Below are 15,601 nucleotides of genomic sequence, written 5' to 3'. Positions count from 1 at the left end.
GGTGCAAATTACTGACCTCTGTCATCATTTTAAGTGGGGGAACTTGCACAATCGGTGGCTGACTAAATACTTTTTTGCCCCACTGTATATTTTTTAATCCAAACTTCTGGGGAACCAGAATCCTTTGTTCAGTTCACTGATGTGTGCGAATACAGGGCCATACCTATAGATATGATAGAACTGAAGTCATTGGAGTATTTAGCCTGTGTCGCTAACTCGGACCTGCATCACTGTGTAAAGATAGCTCAGTGTAATATTTCATATTTATAAACACAGGTGAGTGCTTCCTGCACATGGTCTCACTGATATAGTCTCAGTCTCTCAGTGAATTGTCTGTTTTTGTTTGTGTATTTTCAACCATCTTAGATGGCATAGTATCGATTCACTAGTTGACAAAACCGACGCTCTTTTTTTTTTTTTTTTTTTTTTGGAAAGCTAGCAGTGGTCGGCAGGGACTCTCACCCTGTGACAGACTCCAACTCCACCGTATTGGACAGTAGTCGTTCATTGTGGGAGGATAAACCAAAACAAGAAACCGCTCATCCAGCTGGACTCAGCAGGAGACTCACTGTGCTATCCAGTTGGTCATATTGCCCGATTCATTTGGCAGCGCATAGCTATCCAGATCAGAAATGGCTTCACTTTTACTTTTGCATTTCCCCTTGAGACCAGTTCTTAATCACATGATTTATCTGTTAGTGAATTAAATGAGTTTTAATTGTGGAAGAGTGTTTGAATTCATTACAACATAATGGACAGTGTGTAGTAGAGTGATATTAGAAAACATAAGGGCACTCTATTTATTTTTACTGTGTTGTAACACTGACAGTGATGCCAAACATTTTTCTGAGAAACCTGATCAGTGCTTGATGGAGAAGAAGCTTTTCACACTGAAAACATGACTGCCTTTGAACATAGCCACTGGCTGGAGGAAGACTGCTGGTGATGGTTTCTGGGGACCTCTAATGAATGGAGTGAAGGAAAAGTTTCAGCATAAACAAAATAAGTTACCCCTAGTTTTTTTTGCGAATTTAAGAATTTTTGCACACTTCTTATAATGTTGCCTGCCACATGTGAACATTTGAGTCCACTCGCATGCTTCTCTGAAGTTCTGCTGCAACAAACTGCAATTCAAGGAGGTGGAGTTCGAGTCTGTCACAGGTTTTTGGGATGTGTTTAGTTTTCCTATTTGGATGTTGGTGGTCGGATTGTGATGGTCAGCACGTCATATTTGTCCCATGTGTGAGTTATGGAGGAATATTTATTCATTCTGATCCCCCAAAGAAACTCGTGATAAACTCTGAGAGCTCGTACAGGTTTTAGAGTTCAGCAGACCACAAACTATGACCAGGCTCTATGTTTTGGAGCAAATTAAACCTGGGATGCTAAGACAAAAATCTGAATCACATTCATTTTGATGAGTATTGAGATCACAACTGATCATTCCTTTAGCTTGTTAACCAAAACTTGCTCCTCTGACAATCTTGGTTAAAGCTGACCTGCCAAAATGTTTTTTTAGGAGTGAGTCTGATCGTTAAAGAAAAGTGTTTATATGGATTTATAGCAAAAAAGTGAATGCACAATAATGTTGCGTTGAGAATTCTTGTTATTGAATGTAGATTTTGGTGTGAATTGCACAACCTTAGATTAAAATCTTCTTAGGATGTGTGATCTGCATAAGAATCACGTAGCCGAGTTATGGCCACTTATTTATTTATTTTATTATTTAGCCACAAAAACATAATTACAGCCTTTTTATTATTGTCACTACTCAGCTTTTTAGATGTGGAACTAAAATAAGAATATACACACACATGCTGTTTTTATTTACCTCCTGAGATGCTGAATTTAGGCCCTAAACATTAGTTGTTAATGACTTTTATTTGTTTAAATGTTCTTTTGAGCAAAAAGGTAAAGTTCTGCTGGTGAAATATGAACTGGGCATCCTCAAAGTATCTGTGTAGTACAGTGAAAGGAGTCTAAATACTGATCAACAGTTTCATGACTGAAGTGGTTAAAGACGTTTAAAAAATTTGAGATGAATGTTCATTGTGGCCCATTTGAACCTCTCTAGGTTAAAACACAGTCTAAAAAGTTATAACCTGAACAAACTCTGAATAATGTGACTGATAAGATAAATAAATCAGAGAAGTCGTATAGGCTGGTGGAAAAGTGACTGTCTAGTAAATGATGAAAGGAAATCCTTACATGTATATAAGATGGTAAAATGAGCACTGACATAACCACACTCCAGGAGAAGTGTCAGACACTTGATGGGAAAATGTGGTTAGCTGGGTTGATGTACAGGTGAGAGCAGTGAGGAATAAAACAGCCTTTCAGGTTATCAGCATAAAAGTGTCAGTTCCCTGGATGTGAGGCAGGTTCAGTCGAGTCCTGCTACAATCTCAAAGACAACATGTTGTTCTTATCAGTAATCTTGTTTGCTGCCTCTTAGGATCAGAGCGCTCCTCTCACATACAAACAGCAGAGATCTCATCAGGCCTGCGGGCCCTTCTCTGTCCCATATCTCCTTATTCTAACGTGAAATCATAATTTTAGTTTAGCCTCAGGGCCATTATCAGTGCTGCCGGATAGGAAGTGTTTGCTTCTCACAGAGAAGAACCAAAAATGTCATTCATTTACCACTGATGACACATTTTTAATTAAGGTAACAGGCTTTACTTATCCAACAAGTTGGGGAATTCCTAATAAACAAGGTGCGAGACAAAAGAGCTCAAAAAGGTAAAAATAAAATTACACAAAAAGAGCAATTAAATGGGAAAAAGTAAAATGAACTATGAAAACTTTGGTAACCAGCCTCTCTAATGAAACATCTGATAATGTACACTTCTTCTTCTGCCTGCGATGTTGGTAATAATCGCCTTTCCTCTGCCCAACAGGCCTTTTCAGTATTCTTTGTGTGTGTGGCGTTTACCTCGGACATCATTTGCCTCCTCTTCATCCCAGTGCAATGGCTGTTCTTTGCTGCCAGTACCTACGTGTGGGTGCAGTATGTTTGGCACACAGGTAAGGCTATGCAGTGTTGACCTTTAGGGATATTTTGTATGTTTAAAAATTAAATGTAATATTTAAAAAATTAAATCCATTTTTAAATAAATGCTGGTTGACCATATTTTTATCACAATCTTTCCTTTTGTTTGGGTTTTTTTTTTTTTGTCCTCGGGATGTAAATGTGTGCTGTAAATCATTCACTCATGAACTGCTAAAATAACTCATCCTTTGTAGTCACGCTTATCACCACTTAAAAACAACCGTCCCTTTCAGGGGAAAAGCAGGTGTGAAGGCGTTGTGCGACTCTCGGTTACTCTCTGTCGTTGTATTTACAAATAGTTGTTTCTGAGAATTTTGCACGCCATGTGTAAGCAAGCTGGCCTCTGAGGATTAGCTGTCAGTCTGATTTAGCGGGGTCCCCCTGAGCTGACCGAAGGCCGGGTGTCAGATTGAAATGTTAGTGCCAATTTGGGGCGGGGGAACTGAAACTGGCTCCCAGTTGCTTTCTGAGCTCTCCAGCCGTACTCACCAGTGACATTCAGACCGAGAGGACATCACAGGAGTATTAATATACCCCAGCTCTGCACAGCCTAGTGGGAAATCAGTGTTTAGAGCCCCTGAAACAATGGTTACCGTCTGTATTCTGACCACCCCATGTTGGAAATCTTACTGTACTATACTGTTTTATGTGCAGTTAACAATTCACAAACATGTCCATAAACATATAAACTGTATGCTTGGGGGGGGGGTTAATGGCTGACATCATTTCCATAAAAATGTGATGCTACAAACACATTCCCATCTATTTTCATGCTGATGACATTGATTAGTTGTTGAAATTCCTTCTTCAACAAGCCCGACCAACATGTTATGCATTTTCCGTGTGCACCTCTCTATGAAAAAGTTTGTGCTTTTTGCACTTCTGAAAATGTTTAAAATTGTAAATGAATCCTTAAATTATGATATTGTCTCAGAGTTTGGGTGGAAGAATCTGAGATGTTGGTCGATCCGATATTGATACCTTCAGGTATCCACAGATACAGAGTCCTGTTCTGATATCAGTGTTAGTCGTGATTAGTGTTCAGCATGGTGTCTTTGGTTGTTGATCTTTTCGTCCAACACTGGTTGTGTTGAACCATGAGCCTCTACTTCAGCATTTCCTAAACCTCCTAAACTCAAATAAATACAAAAAGTTGACGCCTTAGGCACTTTTTTAAATATTTACTGCTTTGTAAATGAGTCATGCTCTCACATCTTTGTGCTGCTTTGCTTTTTCAGAGAGGGGGGTCTGTCTACCCACCGTGTCTCTATGGATACTCTTTGTGTACATCGAGGCAGCCATCAGATTCAAAGACCTGAAGAACTTCCACGTGGACCTATGTCGCCCTTTTGCTGCACACTGGTGAGCCACTGTTCTGTTACAGCTTAAGTTCACTGTCTTGAACGCAGCTAACAGATATTCTTTTAGGTAAAGATGAAAAAAAAATAAGCGTATGAACTATAATGTTCACACTGCTTCATTCAGTACATAAAACCACTAAGATCATGTTTAAAAGTACACAATACATCTAAATGTGCCTTATTGTGTACTTTTAAACATGACACGTGACCAAGTCTACACGTGTAAGCATGATTCATCTGCTTACACTTAAAGAGTCTTTGTATGCAGATGTCTGCACATTTTCCTGGTGTTTCCAGGACTGCACTGATCTTTGACAGCAGGCTCCCCGTGACTCTTATTTTTAATTTGTTCTGTTCAGTCAGAGTAAAGTGAGAAAGTAGAAGGATGACAGTCAGGTTTAACTCTCGGGAAGCTTTTATTCAACTTACGGTCACGTAACGTGTCTCCGTGTGTGAGTGTGAGATGAAAAAGGAAAAGAATGCCTGCAAATGACAAAGCCTGACGACTCTAATTTTGATATGAGACTGGTCCAAATAAATTAATCCTGGTCCTGTTTTTATTTATTTATTGTTACTGATGAATACCAAATACCTGCATTTGTATTTCTGTGTGAATTTATTTTTGAACTTTTTTCCCCTTTTTATGAAGTTGGCAAAGAGATTTTTGAAGTCACAAAGTGCTTCCCACACACAGATTTTACTTGGAGGTACATTAGTGTCTGCATAAGCATATTTTGACTGTTTTAATTGTTTTCATTAGGAAAAAAAAATTGGAGTAAAAAATTGTAGTAACCCTTCATCTGTGCCCAGTGACCTCATGAATGTGCGTTTTGTGTTCGTCTCCGTAGCATCGGCTACCCCGTGGTTACGTTGGGCTTCGGCTTCAAGAGCTATGTAAGCTATAAAATGCGCCTCCGGAAGCAAAAGGAGGTGCAGAAGGAGAATGAGTTTTACATGCAGCTTCTACAGCAGGCTCTGCCTCCAGAGCAACAGATGCTTCAGAGGCAAGAGCGCGAAGCCGAAGAAGGTAAGATTCAAACCTGCACACATGCAGAAATCTCGTTATGTCCTTGATTATCTTCTCACTCCGTCCATGCTGTGGTTGTTATCTCGCTGCCCTAAAGCAGTGATTCGATTGTTCATGGCTTAAGTGGTTAGGTCTCCAGGTCTACACAGGACGTGATTCCCTTGTTGTGTATTGTTTGATAGCTGACAGAGGTGACCTTTTCATTGGTAGTTTCTCACCTTGAAATTTGTATTCCCAGGGGTTATTTCACTCACTGTTGTTTGAAGTCCCTTCATGTTGGGTCTTTGGGCTGCTAATCACTTCCCGTGTGGACGCCTTGATTGCGCTTCATTGCGAACACGGGCAGCCGAGTAGTTGTTCCAGTTTTACTTATTTGAATTCTGCCACCTTGAAGATGTATAGTAAGTGCTATAATATTAGTAAAGATGGATGAAAAGGTAAAGTCTTGTCTAGATTTAGACAGTGTGCTTCAGTCATTCAGATAAAAACAACTTTTCCATTTTGCAGTGCACTTTCCATTTTATCATTTTAATGGTTCATGTGTTTGGCGCTCTGCTACTATCAGGTAGTTCTGAGCAAAGAATGTAATGTCTGTCTGGTGATTTAGCTTGTATGGCTCAATGTGGCTCCACTCTACGACTACAAAGTTCTTTTTTTATTTTTGCTGTGAAACATGGAGGCCGATTTTAGTTTTAGAGGTTTGATCCTCTTCATATAATTTTGAACATCCTTTCTAATCACAGCTTTGGTCAAGCTCTCATTTGTTTCTCATGAATCATTTCAGTCAAATAAATCGTACGTCTTCCCTTTCTATCCAAAGTGTGTGGTCACATGTGCACCTGCCCCACAGTTTAGATAAACACTCCTTCCACTCAGTCACCACATTGGGTGTGATTAGACAGATGTGTGAGGAGCTGGTGTGAAAACGATGTGAGGTCGTAGCCACAGTCACTTTTTTCACAAATAAAACACCTGAGCCTGCTGTCAGTGTTCACAGGTGTAACTGAAAGTCCTGTTTCAGATATAACATATGAAGGCTTGTATATATACTTTATATAATGATGATGTAACAGGTAAAGAGTAAGTGCAGCATGTTCATAGTTAATGCAAATTACAGTACAAACCATCAAGGCCAGAAGTTCAGTTTCAAACACGCAGGCAGCAAAGAGGCGGTGCCAAGAACGAGGTCGACCACAGCAACACTCGCTTCTGTGATAACAATAAAGGCTTTCAATGAAAGCATTGAGAGAGTTTAATGAGCACACATGTTCATCTGCATGCATGCAGGTGAACTGCTGCTATTAACTTTGCCTGAATTTTTGTAGCCGTTGCACGTCACTCAGCTAGAGCTCAGTGAAAATATACGAGGGTCGAGCAAAACAGATCTGTTGGACATAAATGGACTTTTAACCCTCTGGAGTCGACGGATGCGCTGGCGTGTCCAGATCACGTAACAGATTTAAGATTATGTATCAACAAGACCCAGCCTCACTGAGACTCTGTTTAAACACGTGTTGAAAGTGCAGACTTCAAACTATGTACCAGTTTTTACATTTTGTTGATAGGCCAATAAACCAGACTTAGGATAAATAATTTAAACTCGGCTTTTTCCTGAAAACTGTCTCATTTGGTGCAGGAAGAAACTGTATAACAGTTTTCTAAGGATAGCCTCTTTACTATTGGTGAAAAATGCATCAACCAATCAGAAAATTGCATGCCAACACCACCATGTGGTTGCTGAGGAAGAGGGGAAAATTGTGGGAATGATAGTGGTGAAAGGGAGACGAGTTTTGAGAGTTTAGTGACATTTAATTGTTTGCAGTGTGTAGTCGGTGTGTAATGTGGACTTTTTTTTTTTTTATTTGTTTTGTGTGTCAAAACAATGCGGCTGCTGCTGAATGTCACAGACTCTGGCCAGAAAGCCACTGGAGACAGATTGAAATGTAAACGCTGTCTCCAGGTGGACATCAGGAGTAGATACACCCTGGAGGTGTCAGGCTTGCAATGTGCCCCTCTATCTTGTCGTGGACGGGAACTATTATTTTGGGAGTAGTGCAAATAATATGTGTGGAATCTTATTGCGACGCCTGATTTTAGAGCTGTGCGATATGACCAAAATCTCATATCCCGATATAAGACATTTATCGTCCTGACAACGATATATATCACAAACATTTTACTTTATATAAAATATTTTCTGTAAATTCTGTGAATCTCGGGCAAGTCGACTTACGTGAAGTGTCTTCAGCTGGGCGTTGTGTACCTGGAATTGAGTCTTAAATAATTTGAAACGGCCGCAACTTTCTTTGTGAGCATTTGTTACACGGCGTGCTGCTGCAGGGAAAAGCCCGCTCTAAGGTTTATTTTCTAGCACCTGACGGCTCTTTTTAGCTTCTCGCCCGTAAATACTCTACATACTATTTCACGTGATTCCGTTTATTTTGAAAAATGTCAACAGAATCTTCAGCTTTATTTTGAAAAATTTATGTGGAAAATAAACAAGCGGATGGCGGAGCCAAGCGATGGTTTTACCGTCGTTGTTGCTAACGACAACGCATAAAAACAGTCGCTTGTCCGTCCGTAGTGTGGCTATATTAAATATAAGACAAAGATAGAAGTTTAAGAAATTCTACAGTGACCATCAAAACGATGCTGTAAACAGTTTATTTTGCTACACCACGAGGCAAACTAGGAAACGACAGACGTTTTCATATCGTCATCCGATATATATCGTTATGTCGAACAGCCTTACCTGATTGTTTTGTAAGTAGTTGAAAGAACTGACTGAATTTGAATGTAAATTGTTGTAGTTAACTTTAGCTAACCGTTAGCCAGGTTTGTACATATATTTGAAGTTTACATTGTATATTTGCATTTAAAGTCAGGTTTAGTTCACTAAACATGTTTGTGGTTTTCACAGTAAAAAAAATAAATATATTTCGTTTTTTGTGCCATTTTCGGTCCATTGTGTTAATACAGTCTGTCGAAATAGTCCAAAGTCTCTCACACAGCAAGGTAAATGGGTTTATAGGTTAAATATGAAGATAAAATCAAAAGTATTTCTACCCTTGACCCCTGAGGGTTAACGTGTTGTGATTTACGTACCATCACACCTCTAATACACATGAATATTCACATAAACATTGCTGTGTTTCTGTGCTCCCACAGCGGCGGCGGCAGCTAAAGGTATATCTGAAGTGGACACACCTCCAGTGTCACAGAATGGCGCCCCAGTCAATAAAAAGACATTGGCACAACTGCCGGAGCTAGAATATAGAGAAAAAGGGAAAGAGGGACGAGGGGAAGCTAAAAAACAGCATAACAGCATCCTGCCGTCATCAGTGGACTCTAAACTCCAGGAGATGGAGTATATGGAGAACCATATGAATAACAAGAGACTGAACACAGAGCTGGGCAGTACAGAGAACCTGCTCCTTAAAGAGGACAACAATTCCTCCTCCTCTTCTTCTTCCTCATCGTCGTCCTCCAAAAATTGCAAAAATGCCAGCAGCAACACTGCGGCGCTTAACTCCTCGCCCCGCGGCCACAGCACCACCAACGGCAGCGTCCCCACGCCCACGTCGTCGTTTGCGGGGAAGAACGAGAAGAAGCACAAGCTACTGGTGAAAGGAACGTCGGGCGGCTCCCACAGGGACCCCACCGACAACTGCATCCCCAACAACCAGCTCAGCAAGCCGGAAGCACTGGTTCGGTAAGAAGACACAGACATGGTTTATATTCATAAATGCACCGTTCTGACCTCATCAGCGATATCAGGAGTGAAGCTTCTTTTAAGGATTTCGCCCGACACTGAGGGAAAGCGGCTTATGAGGTTTATTTCAGCCGAGTTCAGTTTTAGCCTCCAGAACATTAATCAGGGAAGGATGTCTCGTAAAAAGTTTAGCAACTAACTGATTTTTATCTCCAGAGGCAGAACTGGGATCGAAGTGCCGAGCTCGAACTTTAATTTAAGGGATTTAACAAAAGCATCAAATTAACTGTTTACAGATTATTAACATTTGTGTACATATGCAGTAACTTCCTGCTTTTTTCATTTAGCATTCACTGAGATGGTGTACAGAAGAAAACTTTATTTTACCAGTTATTCACGGACCTGACTATATTTTATTTATTTATTTATTTTTTGCTTGTTTTGTATAATTTTTAAAATGATTTTTTACTGGTTTCCTGATATTAACACATCTCCCTGTGATCCATGGTTTCATGTAAAATAGTTTGAAAATGGCAAAAATTTTATTCACGATGATTACGAGTTAAGGCCACTTTTCAAAACGTTGCACGTTTGTTGAACTGTCCTGTTCTTTTCTCCTCATCAGACATCTGACCCTCGTTTTATTCTTCCCACTGACTAAAAGAAACTCGCCTTCTTCATTCACTTAGGAGGAGAGTCAGAGGTTTTAGAGAGAAGTTCCCTTGTGTAAAGGAATGAGAAAAATAAAAGCCACAGATAGAGAGCAGGGTTTCTCAAATGTTTTTTTTTCCTCAATCATCTTGATTTTATTATTGCTGTGGCTTTAACTGCACCTGAATTTAAATGTTGCTGTGCTTCTCAAACTTTGATTTTTGTTGTGTTTCCTTCTCGTGACATCTGTGTGTTTCTCACCTCTTGTCATGCTCCTGCCCGGGACAGACTGGAGCAGGATGTCAAGAAGCTGAAGGCGGACCTACAGGCCAGCCGGCAGGTGGAGCAGGACCTGCGCAGCCAGATCGGCTCACTGGGCAGCGCCGAGCGCTCGATACGCACCGAGCTGGGCCAACTGCGGCAGGAGAACGAACTGCTGCAGAACAAGTGAGTGGTGCTGCTGCCATCGTGGAGGAGAGTTAAAAACAAACAAACATAAAGAAAACAACTGGGTGAAGGAGCGCGGTGGGGGTTTGCATCGAGAACTTTAGGTTTTGTCTAATAAAATAATAATAAAAATAAAAGTCCCCTAAAAATCTACAGTAAATGTTTGGTAGGGTTGCCTCTGTTGAGGTTTGCCTTCCAGACGTCCTGGGTGGCTGTAGCTCAGGCAGTAGAGCAGCTCATCTACTGATCGGAAGGCTGGTGGTTCCTGGCTTCCCCCAGTCTGCATGCCAAATATCTTTGGGCAAGATACGAACCCCAAATTGCTCTCCGATGCATCCATCGGAGTATGAATGTGTGTGTGAATGTTAGTTAGAAAGCACTAAGAAAATTGTATTAATGGGTGAATGCACAAGTTGTGTAAAGCGCTTTGAGTGCTCAGAAGTGTAGAAAAGCACTATATAAGAACCAGTCCATTTACCTTAGGGTCTCACTTCCTGTTGTGCTAACAAGCTGCTCTGTGGCTTTTGTGCTCCTGTAGGCTCCATAATGCTGTGCAGGCAAAGCAGAAGGACAAACAGACAGTGGGCCAACTGGAGAAGAGGCTCAAAGTGGAGCAGGAAGCCCGAGCTGCCGCCGAAAAGCAGCTCTCAGAGGAGAAGAAGAGAAAGAAGTTAGAGGAGGCCACAGCAGCCAGAGCAGTAGCACTAGCAGCAGCATCCAGGTGTGTACACATCTGGCTCACCAGCTCTGTTACTTGTGGTTTGCTGTGGGCCTCGAGGGTCATTCACCATTCTTTGTGTTTCCCATTGCTCTCAGAGGGGAGTGCACAGACACGCTGCGGCGGCGGATCACTGAATTAGAAACGGAGTGCAAGAAATTAACAATGGACATCAAGCTAAAGGAGGACCAGATCCGAGAGCTTGAGTTAAAAGTGCAGGTACAGGTTTGAGAAATTCACTGTTTGGTTTGACGTATGAGTCCATCAGAGGCTTGGGTCTTTTCACATGCTTCTTTTTACAGTCTTGTGTGCACGGCCACTTCTGCTTTGGGTCTGGTAGCAGCCATCATTGAAAAGTGCGACAGGAAAGTGGAAGTGAGGAAGCAAAATGTAACGTCTGTCATGATGAAGCACTTTGTGCAGAATCTCCAAAAGTTGATTCTGTTCATCTGGACGTAGCGTTTTGTGGGAGAAACGTTTCGTCACTCATCTCATTGTTCCTTCAGTGGGCTGGTTTCAGTCATTATGCAAATGTACTGTTTATAAGGTTGGGGGAAACTGCAGTCAGCCTAGACTGAAGACGTCACTTAGATGAGTGACTAAACGTTTCTCCCACAAAACGCTACGTCCAGATGAACAGAATCAACTTTTGGAGATTTACTTTACTGGATGATTGAGAATGCATCAAGACATTTTGTGCAGGATGAAATTATAAAGTTTTAGATGTTTCTGAGTGTCAGGGTGATAAAAGACTGCAGCAGAAATACTAGCCTGGTCTGTTAAATCTATAATAAAGTTATAATAAAGTCCACATATATGCGTTATCGTTTTGGCCTCCCGTCCACACTGAGACGGTGTTTTCGCTGATGGAAAACGCAGCGTTTTCAAAGCGCTCCTGAAAACGCATCCATTTGAAAACGGTGCTTTCACATTGCAGTGTGGACAGTGAAAACGCAGACTTTCTAAAACGATGACGCATGTTAGTCATATGATGCAGCCATGTGAGCAATGAAACTAAGATAGCGGAGGACATTATACAGCAGTTGTTTTGTTTGCTCTCAATTTTGACAGCCCTATTAAAGACTAATATCAGTCTGTACATGCTTCAGATAGCTTTTCTTCAAATTCTTCAACTCTGTCTCGCTTTTGCAACTTTGTACTTTTGTGTTACTCGCAGCAACAACTCCACCTCATTATTAGTCCGTTTCAAAAACTCGGTGCTTTTCCTCAACATTTTGCCGCGACGTTTCAAAGAGCCGGAAAGTAAATAAACGGCAGACAGAAATGAGGCAGGTCGAATCTTCTTGTATTTCACGCATGCGCAGTACTGGAACGTAAGCATTTTCACCCGTTTCAATGTGGACGCGCAACTGTGTGAAAACGTGGAGCATTTTCAGACGAAAACACAGTTTTCAAATCTACCCGGGCTAGTGTGGACGTAGCCTAAGTGTGCCTCCTCGCAAACATCCATTGAGCAGTGTTGGAATTAACATAACAAAGTGACTTGTTGGATCTTTTCAGTTGTCCCACAAAAAAAGCTGCTGGAATATCAGGTGTGAAAAACCTCCAAACTGCTGACCCTTTCTGCAAACACACTCCCCTCCTGACCCCCACTGTTTCCCTGTCCGTCTTTTAGGAGCTTCATAAATATAAAGAAAACGAAAAAGACACAGAGGTGCTGATGTCAGCGCTGTCAGCCATGCAGGACAAGACCCAGCACCTGGAGAACAGCCTGAGTGCAGAGACCAGGATCAAACTGGACCTCTTCTCTGCACTCGGGGACGCCAAGAGGCAGCTGGAGATCGCACAAGGTTCACAAAAGTTCACCGTCCTCAGAGTTGTTCTTTTTTGTTTTTGTTTTAAATGTCTCAGGCTGACTTGTTAAAATCTGTTTTCAGGTCAGATCCTGCAGAAGGACCAGGAGATCAAAGACCTGAAGCAGAAGATAGCAGAAGTGATGGCCGTCATGCCCAGCATCTCCTACACAGCCGACACCAGCAGCATGACCCCCGTGGCCCCCCACTACTCCTCAAAGTTTATGGACACCAATCCCTCCAGCCTGGACCCCAACGCCTCCGTTTACCAGCCTCTCAAAAAGTGAACCCCCCCCCCTCGCCCTCGCCCCCGCCCCCATCCCCTCCACCTCGCCATCCATCTTCCTGTCCTTTTTACTGCTCCTGCAGGCCCGCAACCTCGCGGCTGAGAACCTGAGGGTTTTTTTGTTTGTTTTTGTTTGGGGGTTTTTTGGTTTGGTTCTCTCCTTGCCAGGTCAGAAGGATGTTGTATTGTGTGACTGTATTTGTTGTAGTTAAAACAAAAGAAAACTTAAAAAACAAACAAACTTGAAAATCCCACATCAGCTAGGAAGCCCCAGTTTTTCTTTTAAGTGTCTAGTGAAACCTCACAGAATCGAGGATCGCTCTCACTCCTCACCTCCGGGGAGCAGTTGCTGTATTTTTCTTTTCTTTTTGGGTTTATCATTCCCTCCACAAACTGGAAAACGGAGCCCTCCTTGATTCTACAGCCTGACTTGTAATCCAAATTAATTTTAACAGCTGTTCTCCCGAGATAGCATCAGAGGAATGTAATGCACTCATGACACCAACTCGACCTCTTTTATTTAAAAAGAAAAAACAATTTGGACACCAAATTGACCCTGCTCTAAGCTGCGTTGGGGATGTGCTGGCGGTAAACAGTTTTTAAGCTGTCTAAACTGGATTTGTTCTTTGTTTTTTGTTTGAAAGGGGGTAAAAAGTGACAGCAGTTTGGTTTTCCCTCTTCATTCCCACACCCGGTTGCAGAAACAAGTCTGCTTTCCACTGCTCTGCATAATCCTGCATCACGATTCATGATCACAGTGCCTTGAGGACATGAGTTTAATGAGATGCTGCCCGAACCTTCCGAATGCGTTGAAGCATCTGGCTAAGCTGGAAGAGATCAGTTTAGTGGGACTAAAAACACAGATTTGTTGATCGTTGTGCTCTCTGGACGGCAGCCTTGTAATAAAATGAATCAGATATGTTTGACAGCAACATATTCGAGTCACTCTGACCGACGAACCCCCAAATGCTTTGGTTTAGCTGCTGCCCCCCTCTTTTCTTTTCTCACTGTGGAAAGCACACGTTGCTGTTTGAAAGGGAAAACTGTAAAGATGGACTGTGCAATGTAAAAAAAAAAAATGTAAAAAAAGGAGTTGAGTTAATTTAATTAACTTCCACTTTGGTTTGTGTGCCAAGACTGGAATTCCTGTGTTGAAGAATGTACTGTGAATGCATTGGCTAACACTTTAACAGCGGTTTCTGTTAAGGAGTCTATGGGCAGTGGTGACCTGTGGTGTAGTAGAGGAAGGTGTATAGTTGACAGTAAGGGACTAGAAGTTCGTGAATGTCACCGTATTTGCAGCATCTGGCGAGTGGCTGCTTTTTCTTTTCCTCCTGTTTCTGCTCTTCTCGCAGTTTTCCCGCAGGGAGAGAAGGAAGTTCTCGAGTCTGATGTGGTTTCACCGTCATTGTTGTGCGTGTGGTTTTCACCTTACTGTGTATGGAGACGCTTGTTTTTTCTTTCTTTTCTCACTCGCTCAGATTGCTGTCATTGGCTTCTTGGAAAATGTTGTGACAAATTTACATTTTAGTTGGTTGTTTGTTCAGCTGAATGTGGAAAGAATAGATTTTGTTTTTGTTTTCTTTGCCCAAAGTCACAGTTCGGTTGCCCCCCACCCTCCCTCTCTACCCCTCCTCCAGGTCTGACCTTGGCTGCGCTCTCGCTCTGTGAGGTTTACAAGAAATAAACTTTTTTTTTCTTGCAAACTGACTTCTCTCTTCTTGGTGTTGTTAATTTAACGTGTTTGCAGAGGTAAAACCAACCTGACAGCTTTGATGCATTTCAGTTTCCCTCGGCTCGATCTCTCGATGTTTAAAATATTAAACCTCGAAGCTGCTGTGTGCTCTTCAGGCGCACTTTGCCTCAGTTTCATCAGTTTGCGTATTTGTTTTAAAAAAAAAAAAAAAAAAAAAAAATCTCTCTGAGGGTCCATGCAGCTTTTTAAAGGTGGACACTTTCACCCTCTTAGTCGAACTCACAGCAATCTGCACAAAAAATATTTGGAGCTTTTTTTTTTTGTAGTTTTGCCTCTGTTACATCACCACAGTGGATTTTAAACCAAACAATCAAGATGTGATTTAAGTGCAAACTTCAGCTTTAAGGGGTTTAATTAAAGTTTTGCATAAACTGTTCAGGAATCACAGACATTATATACAGTCCCCCATTTTTCAGAGGATCAGGCATTAGACTGACGGGGGTCTGACAGAGAGGTGAGTTCAGTTTTGTCATTTCATGACAAATTAAGCAGATAAAATGATCGGGAGTTGATTCCAGGTCACTTGAATTCTCACTATGACATCCAAAGAGATGTCAGCGCAAGTGAGAGAGGCCAACATGAGAGGAAGAACTACAGAAAGGACCAATTTAAGAGTCTGAATGCACTGACCAACTCAGATAACCCATATGGAAAAGATATATATATAAATCTTATAAAGTTTGTATCTGTCTTGTGCGAAACTTGTATGAAAAGCATACAAGAGTGAAAACAGATATAAGATACCTTGAAAAATTATATAATGAAACTTGTATGTTT

The 15,601-nt window shown here is 41.5% G+C and overlaps 1 protein-coding gene across 1 annotated transcript in view; it reads left to right on the top strand.

The window, feature by feature from the left end:
• Window positions 1-14,778, top strand: part of maco1b (macoilin 1b) — a 19,193-nt gene extending 4,415 nt beyond the window's left edge. The window contains exons 3-11 of the mRNA XM_005738942.2: window positions 2,901-3,027; window positions 4,291-4,414; window positions 5,262-5,440; window positions 8,609-9,152; window positions 10,092-10,250; window positions 10,789-10,971; window positions 11,067-11,187; window positions 12,605-12,779; window positions 12,867-14,778. Coding sequence (XP_005738999.1) covers window positions 2,901-3,027; window positions 4,291-4,414; window positions 5,262-5,440; window positions 8,609-9,152; window positions 10,092-10,250; window positions 10,789-10,971; window positions 11,067-11,187; window positions 12,605-12,779; window positions 12,867-13,069 — 1,815 coding nt within the window. The 3' untranslated portion in view covers window positions 13,070-14,778. The remainder of the gene's footprint in view (window positions 1-2,900; window positions 3,028-4,290; window positions 4,415-5,261; window positions 5,441-8,608; window positions 9,153-10,091; window positions 10,251-10,788; window positions 10,972-11,066; window positions 11,188-12,604; window positions 12,780-12,866) is intronic.
• The last annotated feature ends 823 nt before the right edge of the window (window positions 14,779-15,601 follow it).

This window comes from Pundamilia nyererei, unplaced genomic scaffold (genome assembly GCF_000239375.1).
Source record: "Pundamilia nyererei isolate P.nyererei 1_Seehausen unplaced genomic scaffold, PunNye1.0 scaffold00088, whole genome shotgun sequence".
NCBI lineage: Eukaryota > Metazoa > Chordata > Actinopteri > Cichliformes > Cichlidae > Pundamilia > Pundamilia nyererei.
Note: the sequence above shows the minus strand (reverse complement) of the source record. Positions and strands in the feature narration are given on the sequence as shown.